The 26832-nt window shown below is 42.5% G+C and overlaps 1 protein-coding gene across 7 annotated transcripts in view; it reads right to left on the reverse strand.

The window, feature by feature from the left end:
• The window catches only part of SERGEF (secretion regulating guanine nucleotide exchange factor), a 231521-nt gene that overhangs the window by 35585 nt on the left and 169104 nt on the right, over positions 1 to 26832 (reverse strand). For 2 of the 7 annotated variants that reach the window (XM_017870166.1, XM_017870162.1), the window contains exon 11: positions 2654 to 2733. The exons of the other annotated variants lie outside the window; for them this stretch is intronic. In XM_017870166.1, the coding sequence (XP_017725655.1) occupies positions 2693 to 2733 (41 nt within the window). In that variant the 3' untranslated portion in view covers positions 2654 to 2692. The remainder of the gene's footprint in view (positions 1 to 2653; positions 2734 to 26832) is intronic. 7 annotated transcript variants of the gene reach the window in all.

Here is a 26832-nt window from a genome sequence, read left to right on the forward strand (position 1 = left end):
CCGATGTCTAGCATGCGCACATGCTTTCTTAATGATAGACCTCCACAGTCCAAGGAACACCTTCTAAAGCTTCCACCTTGATGGCCTTGTTAGCTGAAAGTCCAAAGGAAGGTACCAGAGATGCCACTCTTAAGTCATTTGGAATGCTGATTCATTAATCACTTTCATCCATTCAATTGACAAACATTTACTGAGCATCTCCTATATGCCAGATACTGAGTTATGTGCTGGGGACACTAAAGTAAACAAAAATGGTCCTTGACCTCTAGGTGCTTATAGTCTTTATTGATTTATTTACTCTAAGCTCGTCTCCTTTGAAAGGGTATTCCTATAATATAGTAAATAAAATGGAAGTGGAAATTCAAAACCATGGAAGGGAGGCGTATCCAAATGCCAGCCCTGGGAGCTTATATACATGCCGTAATTGAGCCTCCAGGTTGGCTTTAGCTTCCTAGCAACCATGAAAGAGCAAGAGAGCGTGACTTGGTTCTTGTTTTCTGAAAGGAAAACGAATCCCAATCACTCACAGAAGTCAAATGTAAGCATTTTCTTTTCTGAGCAAACTCTACCTAGTGTTTGTGTCCTGGAAAGCACCATTTTCTGATCAAATCCCAGTCAACGTTTCTCTAAATTCCATGTGTAGTTCATTAGCTCTTAGGTACTCATCAAATAAAGCCAGAAAGTTCCATGGTTTGCACACATGCTTTTGGTTTCCTACTTTAGAGCTTATGGAAGACTGTGAGTGATCACTCTACTCACAGAGAGAATGGGGACTGGTAAATACAGAAAGTGCTGAAGCTTGGACATTAAGTATATGATTTTAAGAAGAAGAAATAGCAAGATGATATGACCCTAGAAAATGGCCAGGGTAAATAGAAAGATGGAACACCAAGATGAAGTCAGTATACCTCACCCATAGGGTTCCTTTCTTGGTGTATCACAACAGGCAGCATCTTATGAGAGAAAGAGTATGGGTTTGAATCCCAGCTCTACTACTCTATAACTTATTAGCTCTGTAATTTTGGGGGTTTTAGCAGCCCAGAGACTCAGTTTCCTCAGGTAAGATGAAAATGGTATCTACCTATCATGGGAATTAACTATCAAAACATATATGTTATCTCTGCCACAGTGGAATTATGGTAACAAAAGCCTGCATATAAGGGCCTGATCTGTGCCAAGCACTATACTATACACTTGACATGAATTATATCATTTAATCTTCACCATAAGGTAGATGCTATTCAAGAATTCAAAAACTGTTGGTTTCTCCCCAAAGCTATGCCAAGCCATATCCTTTGATATTTCTGAAAGGAATGTATCAGCGCTTAGAAGCCTCTTTGCCAGATCCATTCCATGCAAAGCAGCTATATTGACACCAATTTTGTAACCATCTGCAATCCCAAAAGTTTGCTGCAACTGGTATAGACTTTTAATTCTCGGGCTCCCCAGTGGGAGTTTGAAGAACTCAAAACCCTTCCAAAAGGCTCTTTTTAACCTCCATTTGCAATGAGAAGAAAGACACTGAGGAATTTGGAGCATGCTATTCAAAATAGAGTGCCCTGGCTGCAAGGATGGGGAGTGGGAGTTATTGTTTAATAGGTACAACATTTCAGTATGGGAAAATAAAAATATTCTGGAGATGGATGGTAGTAACGGTTTCACAACAGTGTGAATGTATTTAATGCCACTGGACTGCATGCTTAAAATGGTTAATATAGTAAATTTATGTCATATATATTTTACCACAATAAAAATAACAATAGTAATAATAATAATAAATAAAGTAACCAGGGCTGTGAAGAATCTAAAAGTCATACATGATAGAGAACATGTGAAAGAATTCAAGTGTTCTGAAGGAAAAAGTTGGAAAACCTCTGGTTTACAGGATAATGGTACTCCCTACTACATATGAAGCACATCATATATGTCAGGACTTTACCTAGATTATCTTTATTCTCTAGCAGGGCCCTGCAAGGCATTCCTTGCTTATAAGGATCAGGTGACCAGCCCATGATCAGATCACACAGCCAGAAAGTGGTGAAGATGGGATTTGAATTCAGCCAGTGTTCTTTCTTCTATACAATGCCGCCTCTCATTCAAATATTGAAAAGATGCCTGGATTTTAAAATGCTGAAAATTTATCTCAAGCCTGAGATTTTATTATTCTGAATTGGGATGTAGGGGGTAGAAAGGTCAGATATCCATCTTCTTGAAGGCTCCCTGTACTGCCAGGGCATGCAGGTAAACCTCAGCCTATTGAATCCTGCCCTCTAGGGGCAACCATTATGACAGGAGGAAACTGGAAGGGCCTTGAGATCAGAACCAGAGACAAAACCAGGTTGATGCTGCCAGGGGACTGCATCAGGGCCGCTGGATCACAACCAGCTCCTATGGATAAGGAGGGAGCCATCAGCCAATAGAGAACACAAAGTAAGCTCCAAATACAGCAAGAGCTACTAAAAGCATTTCTCCCCACAGTGTAGTCACCATATCCCAGAAGAGAAATTTTGAAGAGGAAGAGAAAGACAATGAAACAGGAAGAATTAGAGTTCGGTGAGAAGGCTCTGAAATCTGTAGTGTGTGTTCAGATCTTAGCCTATTGTTCTGTTGGTAAGCATTGTAACAGTTTTGGAGCTGGAGCACAATCTCCTACCTGCCTTGGGTGCCCTCAGAAATCCCTCGGCATCACCTCCTACTCTTCAGTTACCTCCCCTGGCATCACTGAATCTTGCCCTACAGAAAAACAGATTTGGGAAATGATCCTCAGGTCTAACTCAGTGTCACAAACTTCCAGACAACAAAGGTATTAGGCCAGGGTCAAAGGATGAGTGACAAGGAAATGAGTTTTCTGTAATGCTGGCTATTGATCAGAGACTCCTAAACACTGAATCTGAATTTTTCCCCACTGGATAAAGATGTAGACTTGTTGACCATTAGTTTGGTTCAAAAAGTAGAAGAGTTTTTTGTGTAAGAAATGTCTGTGAACATTCTCTTAACGGAAAACATAGCAGCTCTGAGTCCTTCAAGAATAAGACAAGCCTTGAGTGAAAAAGACCTGTGGTGCAGTAAGAAGGGGCTGACTCCTAGATGCAACAGAACTCTACTCTGCATGGATGGTGTTACCTGCAGCTGCAAGTTCCGCTAGGGAGCTAGGGGCTAGTGAAGGCAGACTTGAGATACCCCATATCTACTGTGTGCTCTCAAAATGTGTCTGTATCCTTGAGTAAGTCGGGAAGTTGATGTAATCTTACATGCGTGTGTGTTACAGGTATGAGTGTGTATTTGTGGCCTCTTTCTACCAATCCACAGATTCTCATTGCATTTCCTCCAGCTTCCTTCAAGAATTTTCTCTTTAAGCTTGTAAGCTGGGACACATTCATATGAGCTCCACAGATGGCCTGCACCGGCAGCAGCAGTCTTTCTGAGAAGAGCCTTGGAATAGTGAGCGGAGCCGTGGCTGACCAGCCCTGCCGTGTGGATCCAGCTGGAGTCAGCTGGGCTCTACTCCACACAGCGCACGGCTGTCGCCTGCTCACTTCAAGTGGAGGATCTGGCACTTATTTTAGGTCCTTATAAATAATACATTTTGTCATCTTGATTCTTCAAGGCCTTCTTTTAAGCTATTTTTTCCTCTTTGGGAAAACCGCTTTTACTCTACAAGACAGAGTTGTTCATAAATCAAGAGGAGTTCCTAGTGACCAAAGCCTAAGTTCCTGACTTCAGAAGAAGTGGGCAGCCACCCAACCTGATTAGTCAAAGCCTCATACAAGAAGAGAATCTTATTTTAAGGATGAAAAGAAATGTCCAACATCTGATTCCTTCACCTCTGACCCAGAAAGTCCTAGTGTCTGAGCTTTAAATACCACATTCAACCCCTGCTTCCCCAAGAGTCCCTACAGGCTCATCATGGTCAGTAAAATACTGAGGTTCTTACCATCTGTAAAATGGGAACAAGGCTTCCTGTGTATAATTGTCCAAGTGTCTGGCATAAAGTCAAGGTTCAGCCTGTGAGCTCCCGGTTAAGTCTTCTAGTCCCTTGCAACTCCCAAGAAGATGCATTTATACTTTGAAAAATTGTTCCTTTCTTCCTTCTTCACAACCATGAATCAATCACAGAGGAAGTGTTTACCAGTTAATATGGCACAAAGAAACCTAGTAGGACAGTGATAAAGTGCTGAACTGTAATCAGATAGACCACGGCTTGAAGCCTGGCTCTGCTACTTGTTATGTGACCTTGGGCAAGTTCCCTAATTGCTCCAGACTTCAATGTCCTAATCAATAAATGGGACAAACCACTAACTTTATAGTCTCTTCCAAACTTTACTGTGCATTAAAAATTGCCAGGGAATACTGCTAAAGTGTAGATTCTGATTCAGCAGGTCTTAGGTAGTACCTGAGGTTCTCCATTTCTAATTAGCGCCTGCCTCCCTGCCTCTGGTTTGTGGACCACATTTTGACCAGAAAAGAAGAACATGAACAGTAAAGACATGTTGTAAGTTGTAAAGGGCTATGCCACCTTAAAGTCTGATTCATTAACCATTATTGTTTTACCTTAAAACACAAAGAAGACCATGAATTAATCCTTGATTCTTTATGGGTAAGCAAAATAGTGATTATTTATCTAGTAAAATAACAGGAGCTGGGGAAAACCAGTTGTCACCAATCCTCTCCCCATACCACCCCCCAAAAATTCAACAACTACTAACCAACAAAGTGCAATACTCCTCCTATCAGCTGGCTGATGTAAAAAAGTAAATATACAAACAAAATCCCTAATAGAGCTTAAAACTATTTCAGATGAAAATTTTTAGGGGTAACAATGTAAACTACACTGATCCTCAAAAAAGCATTGTTTTAAGACCAAGTGTTTATGACTAAACTGAAGTGTTGGTTTTGAGTGTAAAAGCAGATTTGGGTAGGTTGAAAAAGAAAACAAACAAACAAACAAACACATAAACATTGAGTTCCTGAGATTAGTTTGATGGAGGAGGAGAGGAAATTGATGACAGAATTTAATGGAATGGAAGAAGGAAGCAAGTGACAAGGACTGTGAAAAGGGCTTTCCTCCTTCTTGGAACAATCTTATACTCCAAGGCCACCTCCTTGGTGACACTTTTCCTGACAGCCCCAGATAGAGGTGATTCCTGTTCTTGTTGCCAAAGCACTAATGCCCACCTCTCTACCCATCCTGGGGCCAGTGCTTATCACACTATACTGAACACTCACATTGATCTCCAATCTCTTAAGGTCAAGGACCACATCCTATTTATATTCTCAGCCTGGCATAGTGCCCTGGCACATATTAGGCACTCGGTGAATAATGCTGATTGAATGCATGAAGTAGGGGATGTTGAAGAAAAAGTTAATGACCTTTTTTCAGGGTTTACCTTTCTGGAGCTATTCACTTATATATACATTCACTTGGTGTCTTAGTACATTTTGTGCTGCTATAACAGAATAGCACAGACTGGATCATTTATAAATAATAGACATTTATTGGTTTATAGTTCTGGAGGTTGAGATGTCTAATATCAAAGTGCCAGCATCTGGTGAGAGCCTTCCTGATGCATCGTAACATGGTAGATGGCAAGAGAGTGAGAGAGAAGAAGGGCAGGTGAGGGGGAAAGAGAGGGAAAGAGGGAAAGAGAGAGAGAGAGAGAGAGAGAACGCATGTACATGCAAGAGTGAGTAAGTCGGGATGAACCCACTCCCTCGATAATAGCATTAGTCCATTTGTAAGGGCAGACCTAAACACCTCTTACATGTCCCACCTCTCAATGCTGTTACAATGACCAAGTTTTAACATGAATTTTGGAGGGGACAAACATTCAAACCATAGCACTTAGTAAGCACACATTTTCTAAGTGTGAGTACTCAGACCATTTACCAGTTTTCAGTGTATTTCAGTCTGAGAAATAATTCAAATTTTCTTTATCTCAAGACTGTAAACTTAATCATATGTAATAAGTAAATACGTATAAACTTTTAGCATCTTCCCAAAGTACTTTTCTATTTTTGCGGTAAATTGAATATATAATTTTCCTATTTTAAAACAAGGAAACAGGTCCAGGAAAAAAATTATCTAAGGCAGAGTCTTAAACTTTAGGTAAATAAAAATCACTTGGTGCACTTGTCAAAAATACAAGTTCCTATCACCTGCCTCCAGAGATTCTAATTCAGTAGGATGAGATGAAGCCCAGAAATCCACATTTTAATACTCCCCAGGTGATTCTGACGCAAGTGGTCTACAGACCTGGGGCAAGACCCCTATACAATTAAAGTCCAGTCCAGAGCCCTCCTTCAGGCTGGGTGCCTGGCCTATTCTGGAGGTCAGCACGGGGTGCAGATTGTCTCAGGGCTTTGGTTTCAAACCTGGAGTCATAGGATGGGAGACAAGTCACATGTATGGCACCTTCATGGGGCCTGGTGGCAAAGCCAAAACCAGAAAATGATGGCAGTGCCAAGAGCCCATGAGTAAAATCATGAAGCCAGAATGGTAGCTGGCAAATGGATCCCATTTCTGAGGACTTAAGAGCTGGAAGGCCAGGTTCTGGAAAAGAATTAGGCCTTCCTACGGAAGAGGAACAACAACAATTGCAAAGAGGCTCATTTGGGGAAATACTGGAGGTGTCTGATATATTTATCTTGGCTCTACACCCCTTCTTTTCCACTTTGAGATAGCTTACCAAATGGAGCCCATTGAGAATTCAGTAAAGAACAGTAACTGAAGACAGGATAAGTTTCCCTTTTGTCTGTCTTCCACATTCAAGTCAAGCTGACTAGGCCTCTATGTTCTCTCCCATCAGCCCCTTCTTCATTAGCCCACTGCCAAAGCCCTAATTAAAGATCTTGTGCATTACCTTTCATCTGAACTGTAAAAACATCCCAAGGCTCTCCCTGACTCTGGCTTCTCCTTCAAACTACCTCCTCTAGAAAGCCTCATTAATCTTTCCAGAGCATAGATTTCATCATAGAGTGTAAAACGTCCACTATATTTGAAGCAAGAAGATCTGGTTCTGGCCCCAGCTCCAGCACCATCATTTACTAGGTGTCTGACCTTGGGTTAGTAACTTCCCCTTTTGGGATTCTGTCATTATGTGTGAGATGGTGATATGGTTTGGCTGTGTCCCCATCCAACTCTCATCTTGAATTCCCATGTGTTGTAGGAGGGACCTGATGGGAGGTAACTGAATCATGGGGGCAAATCATTCTCATGCTGTTGTTGTGATAGTGAATAAGTTTCATGAGATCTGTTGGTTTTAAAAAGAGGCATTCCCCTGCACAAGCTCTCTCATTTTATGCCTGCTACCATCCACATAACATGTGAGTTGCTCATCCTTGCCTCCCGCCATGACTGTGAGGCCTCCCCAGCCACATGGAACTGTAAGTCCAATTAAACCTCTTTCTTTGGTAAATTGCTCAGTTTCAGGTATGTGTTTATTAGCAGTGTGAAAACGGACTAATACAGTAAATTGGGACTAGTAGAGTAGGGTGCTGCTGAAAAGATACCTGAAAGAGTGGAAGTGACTTTGGAACTGGGTAGCAGGCAGAGGTTGGAACAGTTTGGAGGGTTCAGAAGAAGACAGGAAAATGTGGGAAAGTTTGAAACTCCCTAGAGACTTCTTGGAGACTTGTTGGATGGCTATGATCAAAATGCTGATAATGATATGGACATGAAATACAGGCTGAGGTGGTCTCAGATGGAGATGAAGAATTTGTTGGAAACTGGAGCAAAAGTGACTCTTGTTATGTTTTAACAAAGAGACTGGCAGCATTTTGCCCCGGCCCTAGAGATTTGTGAAACAAAAGAGATGATTTAGGGTATCTGGTGGAAGAAATTTCTAAGCAGCAAAGCATTCAAGAGGTGACTTGGGTGTTGTTAAAAGCATTCAGCTTTATAAGGGAAGCAGAGCATAAAAGTTTGGAAAAGGCCTAACATTTTCCAGCCTGACAATGCACTACAAAAGAAAATCAAGCCAGCTGCAGAAATTTGCATAAGTAATGAGGAGCCGAACGTTAATCCCCAAGACAACGGGAAGAATGTCTCCAGGGCATGTCAGAACAGCCCCGTCCATCACAGGTCTGGAGGTCTAGGAGGAAAATATTTTGTGGGCCATGCCCAGGGTACCCGTGCTGTGTGCAGCCTAAGGACTTGGTGCTCTGAGTCAGCTCTGGCTGAATGGGTCCAATGTAGAGCTTGGACCGTGGCTTCAGAGGGTGCAAACCTCAAGCCTTGGCAGTTTCCACATGGTGTTGAGCCTGCGAATGCACAGAAGTCAGGAACTGGGGTTTGAGAATCTTCCTTTAGATTTCAGAAGTATATAGAAAAGCTTGGATGCCCAGGCAGAAGTTTGCTGTAGGGGTGGGGTCCTCATGGAGAACCTCTGCTAGGGCAGTGCAGAAGGAAAACGTGGGGTGGGAGCCCCCACACAGAGTCCCTACTGGGGCACTGCCTAGTGGAGCTGTGAGAAGAGGACCATCATCCTCCAGACCCCAGAATGGTAGATCCAATGACAGCTTGCACCATGTCCTTGGAAAAGCTGCAGACACTCAACCCCAGTCCGTGAAAATAGGCAAAAGGAAGGTGGTACCCTGCAAAGCCACAGGGGTGGAGCTCCCCAAGACTATGGGAACCTACCTCTTGCATCAGTGTGTCCTGGATGTGAGACACAGCGTCAAAAGAGATCATTTTGGAGCTTTAAGATTTGACTGCCCCGCTGGATTTTGGACTTGCATGGAGCCTGTAGCCCCTTTGTTTTGGCCAATTTCTTCCATTTGGAAAGACTGTATTTACCCAATGCCTGTGCCCGCGTTGTATCTAGGAAGTAGCTAATTTGCTTTTGATTTTACAGACTCATAGGCAGAAGGGACTTGCCTTGTCTTGGATGAGACTTTGGACTGTGGACTTCTGAGTTAATGCTGAAATCAGTTAAGACTTTGGGGGGACTCTTGGGAAGGCATGATTGGTTTTGAAATGTGAGGACACATGAGATTTGGGAGGGGCCGGGTGGAATGATATGGTTTAGCTCTGTGTCCCCATCCAAATCTCATCTTGAATTCCCACGTGTTGTGAGAAGGACCTGGTGGGAGGTAATTGAATCATGGGGTCAAGTCTTTCCCATGTTGTTCTCATGATGGTGAATAAGTCTCATAAGATCTGATGGTTTTAAAAAGACATTCCCCTGCACAAGCTCTCTCATTTTTTGCCTGTCTACCATACACATAAGATGTGAGGTGCTCCTCCTTGCCTTCCGCCATGATTGTGAGACTTCCTCAGTCACATGAAACTGTTAAGTCCAACTAAACCTCCTTCTTTTGTAAATTGCTCAGTCTCGGATATATCTTTATCAGCAGCATGAAAACGGACTAATACAGATGGAGTGCTGAACTGGGTTATATCCAAATTCCTTTCCAACTCTAGGATTTTTCCAACTCACACCTGCTTAAAACGTATTAAACTTATTAGTTTTACTTATTAAACTTAATAAGTTTTTAAGCAGGCATCTTAGTGCCCATAGAATTAAATATATAAATGCCTTACCCTGGAAATCTGAGGAGGAGGCCCTCTGTGATGATCTGATCCCAACCCTTTTTAAGCCTCTTCCCCTTAGCCAAACTGAAGTATTCCCACTTTCCTGAACAAGCCTGAAGTTTTTTGCTTCCTCAATGCGTTTGTCATTATTTTATCTTAGAAATCCTACTACACCTATTTCAATGTGTATGATTCCTACCTTTTTGAGGTCCAAATCACATGGATCTCCTTTACATTTTTCTCTTTGTGCCCATAGGCTAAAAACAAACTTTTTCTGCTCTGATCCCTCTAGTACTTCTCTCAGCTGGTATTTCAGTTCCCCTTGGCCTGGTTCACACATCTTTTGTCAGCTCCTTGAGAGCAGAGCCTGTGTGTGTCTCCTACCCACTTAGCACAGGGCCTTGCACAGAGAATCATTTGACAAATAATTGGATAAATGTTGGAAAGTGCATGATCCCATTTTAGTTAGGTCCTGAATTTCAGTGGCAGCCAAGGCAGAGAACAGCACACATTGGACAAATATTATTAATAGTTTCCAGTCTGATAAAACAAGAAATACAAATTCGTGTTACAGTGAATGACTTTTTCTTAAAATCAACCCCAAGGATACCAGCCATAAAAAGATGCTACCAAGCTTGGCAGTGTAGTATGTGCACACTGTTCATTAAGGCCTAAGATGATTTTCGTTGCCAATAACAGTTTGGGCTGAGGTGCTCAACTTGATGGCTGAGGATGACTGTAAGCTCCAGGCAGTCGCATGGCACAGAGCACAATCCACAGAGCACATCCTCATAGCCACAATGGCTCAGTTTAAATTCTGAGCCCTAGGGTTGTGGTAAGAGGCAGGCTTCCTACATATATGATGTACTTAGAAAGGATTTCCTCCTCTGACACTCCTACCCCTGTATCTGGACTGTCTCTGCTTATTCTCTGTCCACCTGGGTCATAGTCAAGCATGTATATGTTTTATCTCCCTAACTACACCATCAATTCCTGCCTGGAAGGACCTGTATCTCATTCATTTTCCTATCTCCCTCATGCCTAGCATAAAACCTTGCTCATAGCAGATGTCAATAAATGTTCTCTGGATGGATGCTCAAATTTAGATCAAACTGACTCAAATCCCAATTAAAATCCCTAGTCAGGAAGACAAGATTTAATTCATTTTTTTCCTACAAAAAGGACAATCTTGCTGTTTAATATAACCTAATACATTTTCTTCACAACTCTGAGACAGACGCAGGTTCTGTTTTTAGAAGGCATATCTGAAATGTTGTAAAGTATTGCTGGTTTTGATATTTTATTCTGATTAAATTTGAGGCATATTAGAATTATAAATGATAACTGGGCTTGCTCTGAACTATTCATCACCCTATAATCCTAGGGTAGTAGAGTGTGAAAGGCCTTAGAGAGCAACCAGGTGGTTGTACAGCTGAGAGAATGAAAATTCGAGAGCTGGAATTAGAACCCAGGTTGGATGGTTGACTGGTTAGGTAGAGAGTTTATTAGTTTCTTTTCCTTGTTCATTTATTCAGCAAACATCACTGAGCACATACCATGTGCCAAGTTTTGTGCTGGATGCTACGGATACAGAGCTGGCAAAGACAATCACAGTCACCAGTGAGGTTACAGACTAATGGCTACTTCCTGATTCCTTAGCCCAGCACATTTTATCCTCTTCAAAAGAGCTAGACTTTCTGTTCAAAAGAGCTTCCTGGAAAAAAGGACCAATGTCCATTGGGCAAGAAGGCCTTGAGTTTGCTGGAGCACTACAGGTATATGGGCCAAGGGCATCCACTCAAGGTCTACTGGACTGGGCTTGCTTGAAAGCCTCATACTTTCATGCCTCCTTCATGAGAATATTTCTGAGGCTGCATCCAGACTCAGTAGAAAATAGGGATTTGAATGGTTAGCATTCAATAGGACAGTTATTTGCTTTCCATCAACTAGACTACAGCTTTAAGACCTCTATTGCCTCCTGATGCCTAAGGATTAAGTCCAATACCCTCAACATGCCACACAAGGACCTTCATGGTACAATCAACAATGTAACACATCAGCGCATATCTCCTAAACACACCGTCTTGTTTTCTATTTCTTGAATATACTCCTTTCCTTAAGGATTCTGGGCCTTTTCAAGTGTTATTCCCTTTTTCTGGAATGCTCTCTTGCCTAATCCCCTTCTGAGGCACAGTTTCTCTATGAAACTTCCCCTTCCTGCCCCTATGAAAAGTAAGTCCCCTCCTTTGAAGTTCCCACCTTCCCTGGACTCTCCTTTGCCATTATACCACTCACTGAGATTTGCCTATCTACAGATTTACCTCCCCAGAGAGAAGGGGAGTCCGAAATAACAGAGCCCTATCTTATTCACCACCAGCAGAACACCAGCCACAGATAAGGTACTTGCTAAAAGACTGCTGAATTAATGAATTCTTTAGAAATAGCTCCCCTTTTCACTTCTCCAAGCTATCTTTTAGAGGTATAAGAACTAGCCTCTATCTACAGTCCTTCAAATTTATGGAGGTATTTCCTGGCAGTAAGGTCTGTCACCTCTCAAATCTACCCACTGCCACGTGATACCCTTCTCTTCTTCCTTACCACACCCCACACCCCAATCCCCAAGTTTTAGAGCTGAAACTAGGTATTAACTTGATCTATACTAATTGAGTACTTTTTTGTCTAACACAGGGTCTGGCTGAGAGTAAGTGCTAAATAAATAAATATTTATTGCAAGCCAAATGAATGAGTTCCCCTAAACCTCATGTTGAAATTTGATCCCAATATTGGAGGTATAGGCCCTGATGGTCGATGTTTGGGTAAAGGGGGGTGGATCCCTAATGAATAGTTTGATGCCCTCTGTGGGGAGTGAGTGAGCTGTCACTCTATTAGTTCCTGCCAGAGCTACTTGTTAAAGAGCCTGGCACCTCCCCTCTCTCTTGCTTCTTGTCTCACCATCTCTGCACATGTTGTCTCCCCTTTTTCTTCTGTCATGAGTGGAAGCAGCCTGAGGCCTTCACCAGAAACCAAGCAGATGCCGGTGCCATGTTTCTTATACAGCCTGCAGAACTATAAACTAAGTAAACCTTTTTTTTTTTTTTTGAGACGGAGTCTCACTCTGTTGCCTAGGCTGGAGTACAGTGGCACTATCTCGGCTCACAGTGACCTCCACTTCCCGGGTTCAAGTGATTCTCCTGCCTCAGCCGCCTGAGTAACTGGGATCACAGGCGTGTGCTGCCACCATGCCTGGCTAATTTTTGTATTTGTAGTAGAGACGGTGTTTCACTATGTTGGTCAGGCTGGTCTCGAACTCCTGACCTTGTGATCCACCTGCCTCGGCCTCCCAAAGTGCTGGGATTACAGGCGTGAACCACCGTGCCTGGCCAATAAACCTCTTTCCTTTATAAATTAACCAGTTTTAGGTATTCCTTGATAGAAACACCAAATAGACGAAGATAGTAACCTTCAGGGCATGCACAGCACTAGAAGTCAGAAGACCTGTGTGCCATATGTGGCCTCTCATGAAGCACAACGTAACAACATGAAAGAGTCCAGGTACAATGTCAAAGTAAGGGAAGCAACCTGTATTTGCCTTAGAGAAAGTTAGGAAAGAGGAAAGCCCTGTGGCTACAAAGGCCAGGTTAGGCTTTAGCGGTCCAGAACACAGCTGTGGGGCAAATGTCAGGGGTGTGGTGCAGAATGCCAGGGAAGGATGATGTTTCCTGAACTGGCATAAAACTAAACGGGCAGTATCTGACAGAGAGACTTGAAGTGGCCTCTGGGCAGTAGGGATGAGTGTGATGGAGAGAGCTATGGAGAGGACTTAAGCATGACCTCAGCTTCCAAATGTATTTAGTGGGGTGCAGTAGAAAGACCACTAGATTAGAAGTCAGAGGAGGAACTAGGGAAAGGAAACAAGTATTGACTGAGCACTTTCTCTATTCCAGGCTCTGTGCTGGGCAGTTTACACATATCATCTTACTCAGCCCTTATCATCACCCTCCCAGGGAGATATTAATATTCTCATTTTATAGAGAAACTGGGGCTCAGACAGGGAAAGCTACTTTAGCACTCTGAGTTTCAGGATACTTATCTCTAAAATGGATAATAATAAAACCCCTCTCACAGGTCTAGTGTGAGAATGAAAATGAGATACAGTGTAAAGCACCTACTACCACGCCAGGTGCTTTGTAAATTCTACTCTAATTATTAATATCAATAACCATTTATAATAACTAGCTTGCACAAGGTCATACAGTTCATGAATGCCATTGTTGGGATGTAAATGCTGGATGGTGTTTTCATTATGTCAGGCTGCCCCTTAGAAGACCAGGATTTGAAAAACAGCTCTGCCAATAATTAGTTGGGTGACCTCAGACAAACTATTGCACCTTGCAGAGCCATGTTCTCTTAATCTGAATAAAAGGGCCAAGAACCCTGCCCTACAGAGCCCACAGGGAGGCTAGGCAGATAAAATAACTGGTAAATACAGAGCTTCATTGTGTGTACAAATGGAACTGTGATGACTATGTTGGATACCCTGAACAGTGACAAATGTCTTCAAGTTGGAATGATTCAGGTGTGCTAGATGGTGACATATGAAGCCAGAATTTTGCCTGAGGTGTCAAGGATTTTGCAGGTGGCAAGCAGCCTCTAGTTTACAATGACTATGCTTGCCCCAACAAAAGCCTAGTCTACATCCTCTTAATGCTCCCCATGAAAGTAAAAACATTATGAACCTCCTAAGACACCATCAGAGACATGCTTTAGGATTTTATCCAACACATTAGAAAAATAATTCCTCATAAAATCCGCTTTAGTAAAGAGTTGGCATGGGAAAGGGACATAGTGAGAATTCTTCCAGGGGTCAGATTACAAGAAACATGCCACTCTCGGCACTTGAAAGGATTTCTTTGTAATGAAGACTGAGTTCTTTGGGGAAACTTAAGCCGGGTGGGCTGTTTGCTGAGTGGGTGTCAGTCCTCAGGCAGGAACAGGACAGCGTGTCCCAGCCTACCCCAGGCAGCCAGTGAGCTGACACATGCCCTGAATTTGTGTTCCATGGAGCAATGAATGTTCTTCCTGTGCAGAGCATGCAAACTCAAGCCATGTGCACACCATCCACGCGCACATGCCACATGGCTGCCAGCTGATCAGAGGCTCCGAAGGTTTCTCCCCTCCTCACATCCTGAGGTGTTGGCTCCTGGACTTAACTCATTTGACCCTTATACACACAAAACTCTGCAAGGTATTATAAACCTAATTTTATAGACTGGAAGAAGGAGGTTCAGAGAGCCACCTACTTAATTTACATAGCTAGAAGAGGTGGAGCTGAGATTTAGCCTAGGTCCTTCTGACTTCAAGGACACATCTGTCCTTGGCAGATTTGCATAAGGCAGACTTAAACTTTTCAAGACAGAAAGCAAAGTCAAGAATCAGAGAATCTTAGAGCTGTGATTCTCAGTCCGCCATGGGAAGCAGTACCTCTGTCCCACCTGACACATGGTTGTCTGGCCTCTGCTGGAACACCTGCCCTGACAGGGGCTCACCATCTGCTCCAGTTATAAGAAGTTCTTTGTTCCACTGACATAGAGAATGCCAGCTTCCCCTGAGTGCCTAAACTGGCATAAATATTTCGTCCCTCACTACATTGCATTTTAGATACACTAGAGGATATTCTAAAGGATACCAGCTCCCTTTTGTGATGGTAATCGCTGTTCCAAATTCATGTGGCTTGTGAGTTTAGATTTTCACAAGGCAAACGTTCTTAAAGCATGTATCTATTTCACATGGGTATTCACAGATCCTATCACATGGTGCCAGGGCTTGATGAGTCACACCTCTGCCCATCACCCCCCTTCCTGCCCACCAGTCCAGCTCTCCTCTGCTATTCTACAGAAGAACATGAAACCTCCTCTGACACTTCCCTCACCCTCACCTGCTCACCTGGACACAAAGAGTTGCTTTCAGGCAACAAACCAGAACACATAGCAGTGGTAGGGTGGGGCGGCTCAGAGTGCCCAGCTGAGCCCTGTTCAAAGTGGAGAACCGGCACTGATGTAGTTACTGTCTAGGGAGACTGCAAAAGAGAGGCCCCCAAAGACAGACTGAGGAGTTGCAGCTGCAGAGGAAGCCCCTGACAAACCAACCACCTGAACTCAACGACATGTTCCCTTGATAAAAAGTCAGCAGCTCAGCAACCTAGAGATTTAGTATTCTCTAAGATCATAAGAACAGCAAAGCCAGATGGGTTCTGGGGGTGTCACTTCCAAACTACCATGGGTCCTTTCTGACTTGACATTGTGTCTACCACATAGTAGATATATATTAATAGCAAATATTTTAATAAATAAAAGCACACATGTCAAACACAAATATCTCACTCACAGATTTGGAAAAAACATCTCAAACAACATGCATCAATACCTAAATTGTTTCCCCTAAAGCAGCAGAGTCTCTCACCAGACCGTTCCTATTCCTTCTTAGGCTGAATTCTCCCCTTTCAGGATATTCTAGTAAGGAAATCGAACCACAAGGGTGGGAAGCAAACCATAAGTCCTCAGGCCAGCTACTAAACAAGCCTGACCACCAGAGAAGCTGGATCTGGGTGAGATTGCTTGGGGCATTCTAAGGCCATTGTGGCCTACCCTTGGTGGTCATAGGCATGGAATATCCATACCCAGATGTCTAAAAGGCACCTCCAGTGCAGCGTGTTCAAATTCAGATCAGATCTTCCTATCCAAACCTGGTCACCTTCTACTTTTTTTTACTTTTAGCTTAGTGAATGGCAGGGCCATTTCCACTCATGCACCCAGAAACCTGGGGCTTGTGCTTCACAGCTTACTTTTCCTCACAGCTACATTCAATCCACCATTAAGTCCTGCTAATTTTACCTGCTAAATATCTCAAACCACGTTGTCCTTTTTATCTCCACTGTTACTTCTCTAGCTCTATCCAGCATGATTTCTTGCTGGGACCATTGCAAAAGCCTCCTTAACTGGTTTTGCCATACCCACTTTTGCACCCTCCATCCATTCTCAAAGTCATTGTTAGAAAGATCTTTTGTAAATGTCGAATTGAGCACAGTGCCCTTCCCATGCGTAACATACACATAACCACCTCTGCTTCAAATCCTTCTATGATTCCTATGAGCTTAGAATAAAAAGGAAAAAAAATTCTTCACATGGCCTTCAAGGCCCTAATCTCCCCCTCCAGCCTTTTCTCTGTACTCAAATCATATTGACCTTTCTAACTTCTTTGAAAGCGCTAAGCTGCCTCTCACCATAAGGGCCACATTTGTCCATATGCCTAGAAAGCTTTCTCCCCACCCTACCCACTGCTTTCATCTAATTATAACTCCTAGTGATCCTTCAGATCTCAGCTCAGATGTCAGTTCCTCAGCAAAGCTATCCTTGATCACGGGAAGTAGGTGAGGACCCCTGTCATACATTCTCAGAGTACCCTGTCCCTTTCTTTCATGGCATTTATCCTAGTCTGTAATTTTACATGACTGGTGCAATTTTTTTTTTTTTTTTAACAGTGTCTGAGTCCTTCCATAACACTGTTATGCTCCTTGAGGGCAAGGGATCATGTCTGTTTTATCATCATAGTATCTCTAGCTTTTAGCACAAGGCCTGAAACATTGAAAAGGTAGTCAATAAAAATCTGCTGAATGAATAATAAACTGCAGCTATTCACTGAGTTTATTCCAAGCAATCATACGTCCCTTTCTAATACGATTTCTGAGGTTCTCTTAAGTCTCACTTAGACTAACAGAAACTGTTGATATTTTTGCCACCTCTCCTCATCTCTCTGGTATCCACTACAGTGAACCATCTTCTATAGAGGAAGAGACCACAGCATTGCCATCATTACCACAGTTACATTTATTGAGGATTTTCTTACCGTGCATTAGGCGTGGTACCTTGCATGTGGTATTCAGTTAATCCTTTCAGTACTATGAGGTATACATTACTAGACCTTTTTTGATAGTAAGAAACAGAAACTCAGAGAGGATTTGCTAAAATATAGTGGGGTCCAAGATTTGAACCTCGGTCAAACTTAAAAGCCTACAGTCTTAATCATAACCTACTGCCCTATAAAATGAGCTAATAATAACCACTCATAGTGATATCAAAGGACTCAAACACATTAGGCACTCAGTAAAGGGTGGCTGTTATTTTTGTGGTGCTGGAGGCATTGTGGGGAGTGATAAGCATTTACCATTTTGCCCAGAAGAGAACTAATCTGGCTGCCTTCTAGGACTGAAACAGCTGGACTTGGTTTGAAAGAGAGACTTTTATGAAAAGCAGCATGCTGTGGCAGTTCCAACATAGAGTGTGTGAAGAGAAGAGCTGATATGCTAACGAAACCAATGCACAGATTTTTAGCCCTGAGAACCAACCATTTGAAATGAACTTGAGTTTCTCACAGCAAGCCCAGACATCAAGCCTGCATAAGGATCCCCAACCTACAATAGTTCCTTGAATTTCTTTTGTTACTTCTCTTTCTACCTCCTGTAGCTCACAGAAACAGAGAGAACATGCTACACTTAAAGTCAAGAGATTCTAAGTCTGAATTCTGATGTGCCCAGGGTTGAGCAACTGAGGATCACCAAGATGCCTGGGCCTCAGTCAGAACCTCAGTGTCGCAGGAAGCCAGGAGATGACAATGAACCATATTGTCATCCTCTGTGGCCTGGCTTGAGGTTGATCTGTTCTTCTGAGTCTTCCTCCCTCCTTTTACTGTTACTCACCACTGGGCATGTAAAGGAAGAAAAGAAGCTGAGATACTTGAGTTCCTACTATATGTCAGGCACTCTACATCCACATTTTCATGTAGTAAGTCAATCCTAACAACAATCTCAAGCAACAGGTGCCATACTCCTTATTTTACAATCAAAGAAACTGTAGTTTAAAGAGATTAAATGACTTGGGAGAAATCACTACACAGTAAGAGAAAGAGTTGAGATTCAAATCCAGTTTTCTTACATTCTAAATTCTGTGCTCTTTCCATTTACCGTTCTGAAGAAATCTATAGTGACTGAGGATGCAGGAAAAATTAAGGACATTACTTGGATGTGTATAGGTGGTATAAAGCCATGAGAGCCCATTCATTCCCTCCTTCCCTTCATTGCGCCCACTGCTCACTGAGCACTACCAGTGTGTGAGACATTGAGCTGGAGGACGAGGATAAACAGATGGGTAAGATACAGGCCCTCCTCCTCAGAGGTTCACAGTCTAGTAAGAGGAGCACTCTAGGGAAGAGAGGAAAAGAAAACAATGTTCTCACTGAGCAAAGAGAAAGAAGGCAAAAGATCCTAAAACAGAACCAGAGGGGTTCAAGGAAGACCAACTACTTAAAACCTGGCTCTATCACCTGAAATTAATTACCTGGAGGACAATCAGAACTAAAAATTTCTAAGCACCCAATTCCCAGTTCTACTGATCTGGAAGTGAGCCCAGAAGTGTATACGTTTAACAATTATCCCATGTGATTTGATAGAATAGGCCAGGTGAATAAAACCACTGATCCAGACCCTTTACTTTGTAGGTATGAGACCAGAGGGGCAGAAAGGGGAAGTGACTAGCTCAAGGACACACAAGAATCAATACTTCAGACTCAGGCATCCAATTCACAGTCAAATGACCTTTAGTCACATTTTAAAAATTAGAATAATTTTATTTTTATACATTATATATACATTTGTACATTCACATGACATTTTATGTACATGGATTAGGTAGCTCTTGACAATGTTATATGTATACTGAAAAATGACTTTATAAAAATAAGGCATGGAAAATAACAAATCAATTTAGAAGACTAAAATTATCCATGGATACACAGAACGGATATAGGTTTTCATAATCAAGAACAGTATTTTCACCCTCTCATACCTCTGACCACCTCTTTCCTAGGTAGTCAGTATAGGGCAGACAATTATAAATTAATCAAGGATAGTGCTTCAAGGTACTGGTTCCCAGACTGTGATGGACATAAAGAAAGAGCAATAGACAAATAAGCATTTTAGTATTTGCTAAAGCCTCGCATCTTCCTCCATCCATAATGGAGATGTCCTGGCCACTGAAAACATGATGGGCCTCCTGTTGCCAACTTCTCTGCAGTGATCTCAATCCCTTTGCCTCACAAGAGCATCAGAAAGGTCTCCTGCCCTTCCAGCTTTAGATTCCTTTCATTGGCTACATGTAGAAGACAGACATGGGCCAGAGGTATAGAGAGGCTCTAAGTCAGAGGTGTCCAATCTTTTGGCGTCCCTGGGCCACATTGGAAGAAGAACTGGGCCACACAAAAAGTATACTAACAATGGCTAATGAGCTAAACAAAACAAAACAAAACAAAACAAAAAGACCCCTCATGTTTTAAGAAAGTTTACAAACTTGTGTTGGGCTGCATTCAAAGCTGTCCTGGGCCACATGTAGCTTGCTGCCCGCGGGTTAGATAAGCTTGCTTTAAGACAACGAGTGTAGGTAGGCCCTTCTATAGGGCCTCTGAGTTCATGGAGCAACTTCTCAGCAGCCATCTCCACCAGGTTCCCTTCTTTTGTTGTTTCACTGTGGTTTGCCTCTGTAACTGTTTGTTCGAGAACTCTGTCAGCAAACTCTACATGCTCTGCTTCAACTTCTTCATGTCCTTTTTTTTTTTTTTTGGCAGCCTTAGCATAACAAAGTTAAATTTGATTTACCTTCTGGGGCTCAGCTATCAAAGCCTAATCCTTCCTCTTCTACTCTCAGGCCATCAGGCCATGGGCCCTGGGGCTGCTAAGGAAGCCCAGAAGCAGTGGTTAGAGGTATAAGTAGAAGACTCAGTAGAGCTCACTGTTAGAAAAGCCAAGTGCAGAAAGGGTTCCAAACAGGGGCACAGCAGCAGTGCTGAGTGAAGAGGCAGCCTCAGTAGGACTGGGGTGTCTCAAGACTTGGGCTCAGCTGACTGGCCTCTCCATCCTGGCTCTGTTCACTGATATACTAGTCAAGACACACCCTTCTTTTAGCCTCATTTTCCCCATTTGTAAGTGAAGTAATTGAATTAGCTTGTGTCCATGTTTCCCATCCAGATTTCTGAAATTTGAGATTTTCATTTTTTTTTCCTTTGGCATTGGATACAAATGACTAAGATTGATACTGTGACTCATGTTTATAATCCATAACCACAGATTCTGAAATCTTAGAGCTAAAAGAAATTGACCAATACAATTCTCTCTTTTCTACTCATTTGATGAGAAACTAAGGTCCAGAGAGGGCCCACTTCCAGGTCTACAGAATTGGGAATTGGGTGCTTAGAAATTTTTAGTTCTGAGAGTCACCAGATGATTAAGTTCTGCGAGGGCAGGAACTATCTGTCTTGTTCTCCACTGCATGCCTGGCCAGATTTTTAAAAATGCTTGTTGAGTGAATGAATGAACAAATAATCTCCCTCCAATGTCATGCAGCCTGGGACCAGGGAAGTATCCTTACTCCTTGCCTGGAGGTAGGGGCAGATAAGACTGAAGACACAGACTGCTTCTGGCCCCTAAAGGGATGGTGCTCTCCAGCTGGAGAGCCAAAACAGAGCCAGGAACAAATTCTCAAGGTTGGTGGTGCCAGCAGCGCTTGGCCACAAAGTGGGCTTCTACTAGAGTCCTTCGTGCTGTGCATAATGAATCACGATATGTCAAACTGCGTTCTGTTAACAAGCTCATGTCCACCTGTGCATCACCAATGAGTGCCCTGCAATTTGCCACAGCTCTGCAGTTAATACATGGCAGAACAAGTGGGGCAGAGGATTCTGAAACACTCCAGGCCCAGAGAAATCAGGTGGTTGGTTTGTTTTTGGCAATTACTGGGCTTGATGATTGGGCAGCAGTATGTAGAGATGTATTCTCTCCTCTCTGGGGAAAGGGTCTGTGTCCTGGGTATTCTTTCCTGTCCTGACTCAGATAGGTTCAGATGGAGAAAGCCATCTTTGTATTTTTTTTTCTCTGAAGTATTGAACAAAATGGGGCAGAGGCAGAATGGTAATTAAAAAATCACCTCCGGCATGGTTTGATGGTCCGGTCATCTGATCATCAGCACTGAAGTCTCTCACAGGATTCAAAATATGGCTCCACAACACATGAACAGTGTGATCTTGAGTCTATCTCTTAATTTCTCTGCAACTCCATCTCCACATCAGCAAAACTGGGTTAATAATACTTACCTTGCAGAGATACTGCAAAGATTAAACGAGAGAATGCATATCAAACCCAGAATGGTGGCTGGCATGTAGCAGGTATACAATTAGATGAGCCTCCTACCATGTTAGAGGTGTTTCCTGAAGGGATTCTAATCTCCTGAGGAAGATTAGGGCCAAGACCTTAAGCAAACCCAGACAAGAGCCTCTGTGTCTTAGATGTGTGTGCGTATTACCCCCTAGTGGCTCCACAGTAATGATTACAACTGCAGTCATGTGAGGACGTCAGATCTGCCTTCCTCACCTCCACACTGGCCGGGTGAGAAGTGAGCAGGCCTCCCGGTGACACGGGAGGCTGTTCCTTTCTCAGGCAGCACCGCTGCAACCCCTGACCTACTTTCCTACTAAAAATAGCTCTTCTTAGGTCACTGCTGCAAATTGAATTCCACTGCTTCACTGCACCCTGTAAGCAGGTGGGTGGGTGCCAGAGCACATTTGGTGAGATGCAAGCCACTGCTTCTGTGGTGCATTGCTGCCCAAGGATGCTAATTCCACATGCCTGAGTAGACGGCAGAGGGTGTCTGCACTCAGCAGGGCTGTGTGTGACCCTGCTGGGGTTCCTTTATTTGGGGGGAAGAGGGACAGGGAGGAGCAGTGAGGGAAATTCTAGATCCAGTTTTGAAGTCTGACAGAACTGAATTGAAACACAGGATCCAAAGTTTTCTTATTTGACCTTGGGAAAGTCACAACTTCTCTTTGCCTTAGTTTTCTCATCTGTAAAATGGGGATGATAAAACTGACCTTAAAGTATGATTGTATAGATATTTTAAAATGCTCTTTATAAAGCAGTCCTTGGCACAGAAGAGGAGCCCAATAATGAAGCTAATACAGGTATTCTCCATTGTATGGCCTGTTCCTCCACATGCCCTCCAGCTAAAGCCTCTCATAGCAGGGGTAGCAAGGGACAGGAGGCCAATCCAAGAACTAGAAAGATTTTAAGCTGAAAAGGGCTTTAGCAGTACTGAGGTCAAAGCTTCTCAGACATGGCTGGGCATCCCAGTAACTATTAGCCTGTTAATAATACTGATTCCAGGTCCTTGCCCTGGAGACTGGGACTCAAGCAGTCTGTCTAGGGGCCAGGGAATCTGCATGTTAATAAGCTCTCCAGGTGATTCTGATGCATTGCCAAGTTTGAGAACCTCTCAACGAGGCCAGTCACCTTGTTAAAGTAAATGAGTAAATGAATTACTATTATTTTTCTTCCATTATAAGCACAATGTATAGTCATTATAAAACATGCAGAAAACATGGAAAAGCAAAAAATTAAAATAAAAAAGTAAAAATTCATTCATATATTGAGTGATTATTAAATGCCAAGCACTTTGCTGAGTCCTAGGGATTTGTTGATAACACAGTTCTGACCCTCAAGGAAGGCCCAGTCTATGTGCAGAGACAGAAACAGACAAGAAGACTATAACACAAGACATATGTGTTAGAGTTAAGTTACAAATTATATAGAAAGAAGGATGAAGGAGCACCTGATTCTACCTAGGAAGTCAGGGACATCTGCAGAGCTGGACTAGAAGAAGAGCAGACATTCATGGCTAAACAAGGGAGGGAAGGGAATTTCAGGAGGAATGAGCCAGACATATAAAAGCATATAGGGATGAAAGGTATTCGTTAGGAAAATGTCCTAAGGTCACCATAGTGAGGTCACTATATACAGTAAATAGTGGTGGCACAAAGACAGCTGGTGTGAACATCTGGGTCTGGATCATGAAGGGTGTGGATAACATCAACAATGCTTCCTACACTGGGAAGTATATTTCCAAGTATATTTTTCATATATGGCTTTTTGTTTTCATTTTACATGATCAATGCTGTAATTCTTCCTTAATAAACACTACAAATTAGTCAAGCAGAGAGGTCATCTTTTATCCAGTTCCAAAGACTAGTAAAATTAGGTAGCTCTTAATTTTACTAAATTATAAAAAGACTATGATGAACATCTTTAACCATAAAGCTTTTTCCATATTTAAGATCTTTCCTTAGAGGAGAATTCTAGGATATGAATTAATAAATGAAAGTGAATGGACATCTTCAAGGCTCTTGATAATAGCTCCAAAGGATTTTCCAAAAGTGGCCCAGATATTTTTATAAATAATAATAAGGCCCAAAGAGGTTCCATGTCTTGTCCAGATCATACAGTTGAATGGGCTGGTACCAAGAGCAACATCTGGATCTCCCAACTCCCACTCTAGCTCTCTTTCTTCTGACCACATTGCTTTCCTACAAATCAAAGAGAGATGAAATAATATCTATCCACCCAATGCTTCTAATCAATTCTAAGTATTTTAGGTTAGCAATGTACATGCACAGGAGATGTCAGTAACATGTGTGTTTATATGCACACATGAAGCTGCATATATGAGTCTATTTTTCCATGCTTATCATGTATGCTCCCCTACCAATGACAATTTTTTGTTCTAGCCAAGCTGAGCAAATCTTACATTGCCTTACCTCCACACCTTTGATCCTACATGAAGTATCTCTTATTCTCCTAGTCAAATTCTATGCATATTTTTAAAATCTAAAAAGCATTTCCTGACTCTGGGCACTTATTATCAACAACAGTCATATGTGACACTTACTTTATTGCTTTGCAGCAGCTCTGGTATTGATATAAAATTATTTAAGTTTTACCTATAGAATAAAAGCTGTCTCTGGCTTCTGTCATTAGAAAGGGATAAAATAACCTCCAACCCCACCCTCGAGGCTAATGAGAAGACTTCTAGCATTTGATGGGCTGAAGACAGGTCAGGCCAATCCCTTGTACCTTCTATATCTACAGTAGTAGACATCTTGGTAGACTGGAAAGAGCACAGGACTAGGAGACAGAATAATAAAAGCTTCCATGTGCTGAGGACCTACTCCAATCAGGCACAATGTTGGTTGCTTTATATATATTACTTAGAATCCTTAAAATTATGCCCAGCAAGGGAAACATTATTAGACCCATTTTACAGATGAGGAATCTTAGGACCTGACAGATTAATTTATTCACAGTCAATACCATCAGTAAGTGGCAAAATCAGGATTTAAACTCAAGTATGTGTGACTCAAAAATCTGTTTCTTTCTGCTTTACTATATTATGCCTCAGCAAATGTCGTTTCAGTTCATCGCATGTATCTTTCAAGATACATGATCTTCTCCTGGTCTTTTATTCTGTTGCTATAACCGAATACCACAACTTTATAAAGAAGTTGATTTGGCTCACAGTTCTGGAAGCTGGAAAGTCCAAGAGCATGGTGCTGGTATCTAGTTAGGGTCATCCCAGAGTAGACAGGTGGAAGGAGAAGAGAGCACATGCAAGAGAGAGCTTGCATTTTTAACAAAGCTACTCCAGCAATAACTAACCTACTCCTGCAATAATGACATAAATCCATTCATTCATAAGGGCGGAGCCCCCATGACCCAATCACCTTCCAAAGGCCCCACCTCCCAGCATTGTTACACTGGGGACCAAGTTTCTAACACAGGAACTTTTCAGGAGCATATTCAAACCATAGCAGATGCCTAAAAGGACATTCATGCTCTCCAAATCCTAGCCTCCTCACTAATAACGTGGGGATAATCATCTTCCCATCCTGCCCTTTACTCCTAATATACACATACAGGACTGTTGCAACAATTAAATGTTATAATGGGCATAAAAGACCCAGACAGACATATGGGTTGTTATTAGAGTCCTGAACATCACAACTGATCATTCTGGTGATAAATGGACATCCTGCCAAGATTCTCTGTCACTTAAAGAGAATTTAATTATGCTCACTAGACAGCTCCTTCTAGCACCAGAGAGTGAATGGTTGCAATGCATTTCATAATGACTTTCAATAAGGCCTGAAACCAAGAGGTTAATACTCTGAGAAAAATCCATTAACCAAAATACTGCATTCTTGGAGTACTCTGGTAATCATGGCTCCCTGGGATATTTTCCCACTCTATCACATATATGTATGCATTTCTACATACACTTGCATACATCTTTCACCGGCAGCCTCTTTCTAGAAAGCAGGATTCAGCAGAAGTGAAGCTGGGCTTGGATTCCACCTCCAGGGGGGCAACTGTAAATGGGCTGGGGGGCATTTATTCCAGTTTTCCAGAGGTTTCTGGTGAAATGTTAGGAGACTTGGCTGAGGTGTCAGGAGACCTGGGCTGTAGTTCACATTCTGCTGCTTACTCACTGTATAACATTGGACAACATGCTTGACTCAGCCTCCATGTCCTTTCGCATAAAACAGGGATGATACCTACCTTAGATAAATTAGCTATCCCTGCTGCGGCAGTATTTCCTCTGCTGTGAAACTGTCACAATTACTATGTATATATCTATACTGTGTGCTGGCCCTGTGCTGAGGGCTTTGCAAGCATTCTTTCACTCCTCCTTACAGTCCTGTGAGATGGGTACTATTATCTCCAGCTGACAGAAGAGGAAACCTATGCTCAGAGGAGTTCAATAATTTGTTCCAGGTCATATAACTGTTAAGTCACAGAGTTAGGATTCAAACTTTGGTCTCCTTGATTTGAAATCCAGTGCCCTTAACCATGAAACCATATTCCTACTTACCAGAGAGCTGTTGCAAGGAAAAAATGAACAAACATTAATTATTACGTGTCTCCTGTGTATCTAGTAGTTTGCATCCCTCTTCTGTAAGACACACAAGTACAAGGATGCTCTACAGAGCCCATGCACATGAGGCTGCTCTGTGACTGTGGGGCCCTGTGTGGGGATATGTGCATTTTGAGAAGGGAAGGGAGAGACAGGACCTGGTAGAAAAGTATTCACTGCTGCGCTCCCCAAAGTCATGAAGTCAGCCATACTAGAAACATGGATGAAGGTTATGGATGAAATTTCTCCAAAGTTTTAAAAGTTGGAGAGTTGAAGGCTGGCGTGGCAGTGACAGAATCTTGCTGAAGACTAGAGTAAAACACTTGCATTCATGCATTATCGCAGATTTTTAAGCTGATGGTATCCGAGGTGACTGTGCTGGACACTAATGAGGAAAAAAATATGACTGAAATGGCAGAAGTACTTGCCTTCAGAGAAGCTGGACAACCCACCCCACCCCCA

This window comes from Rhinopithecus bieti, unplaced genomic scaffold, assembly GCF_001698545.2.
Source record: "Rhinopithecus bieti isolate Rb0 unplaced genomic scaffold, ASM169854v2 scaffold_986, whole genome shotgun sequence".
In the NCBI taxonomy this organism is placed as follows: Eukaryota; Metazoa; Chordata; class Mammalia; order Primates; family Cercopithecidae; genus Rhinopithecus; species Rhinopithecus bieti.